This window comes from Austrofundulus limnaeus, unplaced genomic scaffold (genome assembly GCF_001266775.1).
Source record: "Austrofundulus limnaeus strain Quisiro unplaced genomic scaffold, Austrofundulus_limnaeus-1.0 Scaffold135, whole genome shotgun sequence".
Lineage (NCBI taxonomy): Eukaryota > Metazoa > Chordata > Actinopteri > Cyprinodontiformes > Rivulidae > Austrofundulus > Austrofundulus limnaeus.
Genome location: NW_013952537.1, coordinates 552,436 through 561,427, shown reverse-complemented (window position 1 = coordinate 561,427; position 8,992 = coordinate 552,436). Strand labels below are relative to the sequence as shown.

At 37.9% G+C, this 8,992-nt stretch overlaps 1 protein-coding gene across 1 annotated transcript in view; it reads left to right on the top strand.

Annotated features, from left to right (window-relative positions):
- Positions 1-1,385: 1,385 nt before the first annotated feature.
- The window catches only part of LOC106522688 (uncharacterized), a 38,031-nt gene continuing 30,424 nt past the window's right edge, over positions 1,386-8,992 (top strand). Inside the window, exons 1-10 of the mRNA XM_014015811.1 lie at positions 1,386-1,527; positions 3,477-3,660; positions 4,365-4,417; positions 4,508-4,655; positions 4,747-4,830; positions 4,961-5,035; positions 5,115-5,201; positions 5,649-5,726; positions 6,515-6,757; positions 7,030-7,805. Coding sequence (XP_013871265.1) covers positions 3,516-3,660; positions 4,365-4,417; positions 4,508-4,655; positions 4,747-4,830; positions 4,961-5,035; positions 5,115-5,201; positions 5,649-5,726; positions 6,515-6,757; positions 7,030-7,805 — 1,689 coding nt within the window. The 5' untranslated portion in view covers positions 1,386-1,527; positions 3,477-3,515. The remainder of the gene's footprint in view (positions 1,528-3,476; positions 3,661-4,364; positions 4,418-4,507; positions 4,656-4,746; positions 4,831-4,960; positions 5,036-5,114; positions 5,202-5,648; positions 5,727-6,514; positions 6,758-7,029; positions 7,806-8,992) is intronic.

Here is an 8,992-nt window from a genome sequence, read left to right as displayed (position 1 = left end):
ATATATACAGTATGTACATAATATTGTTTTTAAAAAAGTCCAACTACACTATAGTTTTGGCATTTCCATTCACAAGAACAAAGAAAAAGCCCTCTTGTTTTTATTCGCATGAACTATCAACATGGTCTTAACCAGCCGGACTGTGCAATCTCCCTTTTTCCTGTGTAAATCACAAACCCCTCATCTAAAAGTACCTTCACTTAGCACAAATGAGAGTTGTGTTAGCACTCTCACTTAGCACATTTAAAAGACTGGCTCAAACTATAATCACTTTAAGGTTTCAGTATGATGTTTTCCTATCTGGCAACCCTGGCCTGTCACAATTTGGTGGTGCCTCTCAGAAGAAAAAGTGAAATGAATCAACCAAATATGTTGATTTCAGATTTTTCTTTTAATATATGTAAGAAAATTAGATGCAACTATTTAAAATTCCCTTTATCCCAAAAAGCAAAGAAATACATTTTAAGATTTTAAATGACATATACTTATGTAAAGTATACTTGAGACTATAATTTAATATTGAGGCAAATGATTGTACTTTCTGTCAATCTGATATAGAAACTATGCAACATTTATTTTTCTCTTGGAATTATGCTTCTAAATTTTGGACGGATCTTCATAATTGGTTGTTGGCCAATAATTTAAATATCCCAACTTTAACAATATTAATGGCTTTAATTCTGTGGACACAAAATTTGATTTAATAGTTAATAACCTGATMATTATRGCTAAATATTACTTGCACAAATGTAAATTTTAGAAAATTACCCCTAACCTTCTRTGCTRTCTAAAAGAAATGTCACTTCACWTAAAAKCTATGAAAATGATTTAAACAAAGAATGCAGCTCTCCTCTATAATGGTATGTCCAGGTTGTTTTTTGACACATATATTCAAATGTTAATGACTGAGACCCATTACATTATTTCCTACTGTTTAGCTTAATATGCTTTATGCATATTTTCTATTGTAATCCTGTTGTTTCTTGTTAAACGGCTTTCATACTTTCTTTGTTCCTTGTTTTTCAACGACTTATTGTAACAAAGGTTCTTGAATAAGAAGTWTGTCTGCTTGTAAGATTTGTATTTTCGCAATAAAGTAAAAAAAAGTGGAATTTATTATTATTTTTTTTTCTGGCATCACAAATGTATTGATTTAAAAATATTGAGGATAAAAATTACCACCTCCTCATGTCTGGACAGACACCAAACACCTCACACAAGGTATCAATGATTGCCAGCAACAAAAAATATGTCCTATAATCACAAACAACAGTAATAATTTTGTAAACACTTCCTGGAATAAACCCTGTGCGCGCGCACACCGTGGAAGACTGAAACCAGGAGGCGGTCTTACAGCAGCGAAGATGAAAAAGTGCAGTAAAACCTCGAAGAAGAAGAGATGAGGAGGAGGAAGGAGAATTAGCGTTACTTCATCCAGCTGCTTACATCTGGGCCAACTTGGCTTTTTTTACTTGGTTTTCTAATGACGTCCTTCAAAGCTGGCTCCCACCTCGCCTTACGTCTGAGGTAATATCAAGGGGGGAAAAAACAAAGCTGCCTTTTAAAGAGGCAACCACTGATAGACTGGTTGACCCGGTTTATACAGAGACAGCAAATAAGAAAATGGACCATGTTAGCAGGTCGTTTAGTGGCGTTCCGTTCTGATTATATCCTTTTATCCGCACATCAAACCAGGTTCAGCCAGGCTACCTGAAGGCAGGTATTTACTGAAAAAGGTTACGCCCCTTTTTACAGCTGATTATGGACCTTTATCACCCCACCACCACCACCACCACCAGCAAACAAAAACCAGTGATTATGGATACTTTGAGCATTTTAAAGAAGTATTTAAACAAATTTTAAAATAAAATTTTAAGGCTGACATCACTAACAAATCATTTTGTGACAAAATCCAGGGGTGTTGTTAGGATCTTGAAAGATTGAGGGGGCAAAGCCCTTAATTTTATAAATGTTTTGACTTTCATACAATTATTGCATCGTTTCAAAGATAAAGGAAAAAWATATATATAGGTCCTCTGGACGGGTTCTTCTTTAATGAAACGTTTCGTCTCTCTTCCAAGAGACTTCTTCAGTCTGAGAGTTTCAGGCAAAATTCAGGCTTTTTAAGCCCTGCCTCCATGTGACTGATACTCACATCACATGGCTATCGTTCACACCTAATTAATACCTATTGTTAACAGGGGGTGGAGTGATACTGGCAATGGCCGCGCTGTAGGAGGGGGACAACTGAAACCGGAGGCCTCCACCTCTGTTTAATGATGGACGGTCTTTCTTCACAAAAATGGCTTCTTTTACTCCTCTCTCAAACCAATGTTCCTCTCTATCAAGAATGAGAACATCCTCATCTCTGAAAGAGTGACCGCTGGCCTGTAAATGAGTGAAAACTGCAGAGTTCTGGCCATTAGATGTAGCTCGTCTGTGTTGGGACATTCTTTTGAACAGTGGCTGCTTTGTTTCCCCGATGTATAACTGGTCGCAGTCCTCCTGGCACTTMACAGCATATACAACATTGCTCTGTTTGTGCCGGGGCACCGGATCTTTGGGGTGAACCAGCCTTTGCCGTAATGTGTTTTGGGGTTTGAAAGCTACTGGGACATCACTCAAAGATAGTAAATATGACATGAACTAGTTATTTGCCATGGCTGATTTTATGTCATGAAATAGAAACAGAAATGATTTGTTTTGTTGGTTATACTTTGCTTGAGTAAAACAGGCCACCTCACACTATGGGAAAAAGTGACTCAAAAAACTTTTTTCTACTCATATGTGACCCATATCTGTTTTCTTAATGACAGTCTGGGTGTCACAAATCCAATTTCTTTAAACCTGACCCAGGTTACTTTAATACATTGTAACTAAATTAGATACACATTCAGTGTTTTTCACAGTGACCTCAGTCTGAATGATCAAGTCTTTTTTTCATCCAACTTTAACGTCATTGAAGTAGAGATACGTGGATCAAGTCAAATACTGATAATATCCACACATCTTCAGCTACAGAAGTCTGATTGCTTTTTTTTGTTTATACCTTTTAGATTTGCTATGTCCTGAATTTATCTGAGAATTTACATCAGCATATATCCAGTGGTGTTGGGTGTATTTCTACCAGATGAAACTTGTGTTWGTTAAAAGCATTATTCTCTTTTTTCCCCCTCACCATTTTGTGTCGCGCCAACAAACATTGAAGCTTCTTTTCAACATTCATCTCTTGTCTGTGTCTTATCTGGACTCTGAGCTCAAGACTAGTTGTCTATGAGTCTAAATGGAAACTTTGGTGAGCAGACTTCACAGCATCAGAGGCAGAGTTTAACTCCTGGTACATTGTTCCTTTTGTAAAATCCTACAATCACTAGTTTTGTTTCAAATGTTATCAGGGATTTTGAAACTTCTTGGAGCCAGAGTTGTTTTTTTTTTTAAGTTAGAGAGAAAAAAACATCCCTGTCATCTGTGTTCAGGGCTCTCCTGATCGTTCCCGCCTGACGTCGCGCAAATAAATGATGGCAAACAAAAACCTAAACGATAAAACGCTCCAGCTGACTGTCAGACTACAGGCTGGGGAAAAAGAGGACGACGAGGAGCGAGATGAGGAAATCGGAGGCTTCATCAACGCTGATGGAGAAGTGGTTGAGTGGGACGGTAGTAAGTTGTTGAGAGCTGCACACGTCCACAACCATTGTGAGAAATGCACATTTATCTGTCTGAAGGTTGAATTTTTGTTTCTCTTTCACGTGTAAATTTGTTAGAATAAAAAATGCTTGAAAAAAGGAGGACCTGACTTTAATTAAACACATTTGATAATTTAAGCAACACCTAAGCTAGAAATAACATTTTAAAAAGTTTATAAAACAGGACAGTGGAAGGACATTGTGTTTTTAGCACGTGACACAATATTTGAACTGAAAACTCATTAACGCAGCAGCTGAATTATGCAGCATTAAAATAAGATTTCAATGCCTACAAGCAGAGTTGATTATCTATATATGGATTTTATTTAAAAAGGTCGGAAAATGAGGAGCAAAGCTTCAAGTATTAATTTTCCCTGAAGGCTCCGGGACTAAAGCTTTTTAAAGCCTGTCCCTTAAGCAGCTCTGTGACAGCAGCCTTCCTCCTGCTTCAATAATGTGTTGTTAGTAATCATTATCTGTGATACTTTGTACAGTGACTTTATTCTTCCCCTGAGCTGACAGAGTACCGTTCAGTACTGCCCACAGTACCGCCTCACTTACACAGCATTACCAAAAAAGGAAAAACAGAATTCAAAGGAGCATAACTTATGTTTTTAGCATGCAAATCGTTTAAATTTCTCAGTAAATAAYAGTACTTCTCCCCATCTGTCATTACAGGAGACTCCTGTAACCATGGCTCTGATGGCTCAGAGGTTTCCCAGCCTGGGAAGGTAAATGTTTTCACTTTATGAGATGTAACTTTTTCTAACATAGTGACACATAACGTGCAGATTTGTTTGGACATAAATGATGTCACGCAGAGAGGGATTCTCTTGTCTGCCTCTCAGCTGCAAGAGGAAAACCAGAGGGGCACCAGTGGCTCCACACTCCTCATGGAAGCTGTGTCAGGGGAGGAAAAGGAACAGAAAGAGACAGAAAAAAAGACRACTTCCTCACCTTTACATTTTGGTAAATGTTGGTGAAGAGTATATACAAAACAGGTGAAAAAAAAAAACAATTATCATCACTTACTAAAGTTATTCTTTTCTCATTTTGGCAGGAAAGAGAGCAAAACGACAGACAAAGGTTCCAGCTGAGTCTTTAGATATGTTGGACATGGAGAAAGGCATGCCTGCAAATGCTGGTGAGTGATAGGAAGCATAAAATATATGCATCTTCAGGATTTGAATTAATCATAATATTCAGTTTGCTTTTTTGCAATTGTCTGTACAGTATATTTTGTGTAATATTCTTTTTTTGTCTTTATTCATAAGCAAAAAGAAGAAGTAAAGGACAAAAATCTCAAACTCAACAATTTTCTGGTGACATTTCAGGAGCAGATCGGGGAGGTTAGTGTTTACTGCCACTGTAAGAATCAGAAAATTTCTATTTACTCACTTTACTTTACTTCATCTTTGTGTTTTATAGCATCAAGGCGTAGCCTTAGAAAGAGAAATATTCGCACCATAGCTGAGCCAGAAGAAATAAAATCAAAAACGACTCGCCGTGCTGCTGGTAAGACAAGAAAACTTATATTTATATAGATTTATTTAACTCATTCTGACTCTGGTTCTGCTCATTGATTTGTTGCGTTTATGTTTCATAAACAGAAGTGATTGTTTTTGTGAGGGATTCATTGTAAAATCTTCCAACCATTGCACCCTGGGGTTCGTAGGAAAATTATTTAAAGAGATTTAATTGGAGGAAGAGCTACACAGGCTGCAGATTTCACTGATTTTTTTTTTTTTTTTATGTGGAAAATAAAGATGTGTTTTGCAGCCTTACCCTCTAATCTGCTGTAGTGTCAACAACACACACACACAAACATCATTCAGGCACTGATAAACTCGGAAAAGTATGTCCACCCAATGCATTTGTATTGTAAGATGTTTTTAATGTTACAGCTGTAGTGATATATTAGTTTCATGTTGAACTAAAATGGTTTTCTTTGTTTTACTGCAGCAAAGCAACCTTATAAAATGAAGAAAAATATCAAACCTGGTGCTGAAACAGAAGGAGAGAACTCAGGTGTTTCAGCTGGTAAGAACAAGTCGAATGGGCTTCCAGAAGTGTTTAACTCTTATTACTGCTGCTGCTGATCTGCAGAAGCACCTTTATTTATGATGACTGGTTCAAAAAGGAGAAGAGAAAGCAGGAAAGTTTACTCTGTGGTAGTCCAGTTTCAGCTGTGTTTGACTTGGCGGCATAACAGTTTATGTGACTTTACTAAACGGTAAGCAAATAATTCATCTAACTAAACAGGGTGTGACACAGTTATCAGGGTTGGCAGATGTGACAGAAAAAAGTAGGATTTTTAAAAAACAAACTCTAAACAAGTGACTAGTTTTAGGAAAAATGCTCCCAAAAGGTGATTATTTATAAAATTTATGGAACAAGCCACCAATATCAACAAAGACAGAGTGTTGTGCTTCTTTAAACACATAGCTGACAAGCAGTCAGAGATGAATTTAGTTCCTAAAAATAGCAAATGAAAATGTAAAAGTAACTACAATATCTGCCACTTTGCCAGACTTTGTGTGAGTACAGCTGCTTTGAATCAGAGAAGAATTTCGGAATGAGTTATTCAACAAAGTAACTGTATTTTGGTCTGAAACTAACTGGATTTTAAACGTCCATTGATTTTCTTTTAACTGCTTTCTTGTGTGCTGTCACACCAGATAGGTCGCCAGTCCATCAGAGGGTGGACATTTAGACAAACTAGAAAGTCAACCATTACATCTCACTCACACCTAGGGTCAAATACCCTAACAAAGGTTTTATGAAAAGTATATTTTTATTTTACTGTTTTATTTTTCTTCCCCGTTTAGGAAGGAGGTGCCCCAGAAGAAAGAGGGTTCGTTTACCAATAGAAATACCTCCTGAGCTGCTAAAAAGACCCAAAGAGAAGATTGAGTATCGCTGCTCAATTTGTGGCAAAGAATTTCCTCACGCCTACAAACTCGAGCGACACGAGTTGATTCATACTGGGGAGAAACCGTACTCCTGCTCCGTCTGTGGTCGGGGTTTTAACCAGAAGGGAAATCTGAAAACGCACTACAAAGTCCACCTTGGTGAGAGTTGTCAGCAATGTTGTACACCTACATGGAGTACAGTAAAGTTATTGAAGGCTTCTTTTTGTTAAAACTAAATAGTTTATAAAATATAATTAAAACAACTTTTCTATGAATCTTTTGTGCTTGGTGATGAAACTTTGTTTTATTTTAATTTTACCCTGCATATTAAATCCTTGTCTTAGCTTCGCAGAAAAATCCATCATTAAAAATGTGGAAATTTAACTTCTAAATCATGCAAATATTGCTATATCTATTCAATTCCTGTGTAGGTCGAAAGGGTGCTGTAGACTGTGATCAGGTGACTCCCACTGCCTCAGAACTTTCTGAGTACTTGAAGTCTCTGCCTGGAGAATCCAAGGTCCGATTATCCATTCGCTGCTTGGAATGTGGAAAGGACTATGAGAGCCAGTCAGCTTTACAAGCACACTACATCACTACCCACAGCAGCGAGACAGTCCCTGAGTCAGTCGAGCAAACCTCGTCACAGTTTTTCTTCTGCCGCCGCTGTGGGGTTCAGTTTGATGATAGCAAAAAAATGGAGGAACACATGAAAACCCACGTCAAGGAGAAGCCCTATTCGTGCCCTGACTGCGGCAAAAGGTTCATTAATGAGAGTTACATACAAATCCATCAGCGCATCCATACGGGGGAGAAACCCTTCCTCTGCTCCCAGTGTGGAAAAGGTTTCCACACAGCTTCCTCTCTCAAACTCCATGAGATGCAGCACTCTGGAGAGAGGCCATTTGCATGTTCCATTTGTGGCAAGGCATTTCAGATTAACTCTTATCTAAATGCACATTACCAGACCCATATTAAAGACAGACCATTCATTTGTAATGTCTGTGGGAAAGGCTACTCCAGAGCTGAGGAGCTGAAGGTTCACCGCAGGCTTCATACTGGAGAGAGACCATATGAGTGTGGAGACTGTGGAAAGAGCTTCATTTACCGCCAGGGCCTGCGACAGCATCAGCGCACACATGCTGGAAGACGCATCGGGCCGACCAGACAGCTCGGGAGACCCAAACTACAGACCAAACTGGACATTTAACACACATCTATTGATTCATTTTGTTGTAGACTTTGCACAAAACTGCTCTTCCCCTTTGCACATCTTTCTTCCATTCTACCCTTATAGAGAAGAAACAAATACTCTGTCTTACCAACTCACAATTGATTGCCAAACAATAGTTTTGATTGTTTCTGTGCTGTCTTTCTTGTGTTTGTTTTGTGCCAATATTTAAATATTTCCTGCTAGTAGCCCACTTGTTCAATTGCAGTGCCTTCGTATCTTGCATGCCAAAAAGAAGTCACTTATTGTTAAAGAAATTATGCACTACTTTAATGTTATTTCAGAACCAGTGTCTGTGGAATTCAAACAAATGTTAGAAAAACCTATTTTTTTTATTTTTTTTTTCATTTGATTCATTGTTTCTTTGTGAAAGGTATAATGGCAGATCTGTGCTTGAATGTTTCAATCATCATAAACTGAAACTGCAAACATATTTCAGATAAGTTTTTTTTTTTTACAATATTCACAATGCCTCTTTAATGTCACATGGTATGTGTCATCACACTTCTCAGCCTCCTGAGGAATACGGCAACATGTTCCTTTAGTTGGGCAGTGATTGTCTGGCTGAGTGGCGAGGTTTACAATTACCTTGATATTCACAGTCTATGGGTTAGTAATGCTTAACAAAGTACAGAGATGTGTACAGCCAAGCCCCCATTCATCTATATTGGGAAAAATACAGAAAAATTCTGGTGTGTATCCACAAGAATCACAGATTTTAACATTTGAAAGATTAGGTGTTTTACATGCCAATTCAAAATCAGTTCATTTGACACTGAATGGTTGTGAATTGTGATTTATAATCATAATGTTTTCTTGTTTAATATTGGCACGCATGATTCCAGCTATTTTAGAACGCTAACAACCAACATTTGTCAAGCTGTCCTTCTGACCAGTATCAGTAAAACAATTACAATCTCTGAATTGAAAACTTTCAATAAACTTGACTAGGTAGTTACTGTCCAGATATTTGAGCTAATGTAACATTTTAGCTTTTCTCTATGCTACTTTTGTGGAATGCATTTTAAGGCAAAGATTTTGTTTGTAGGGTCTGGTGGTGCTGGTACATGGCAGCCCGTCTGTCAGTGTGCCCCAGGGCAGCTGGATATGTGAACACCATCAGTGTGTGTGTGTGTGTGTGTGTGTGTGTGTGTGTGTGTGTG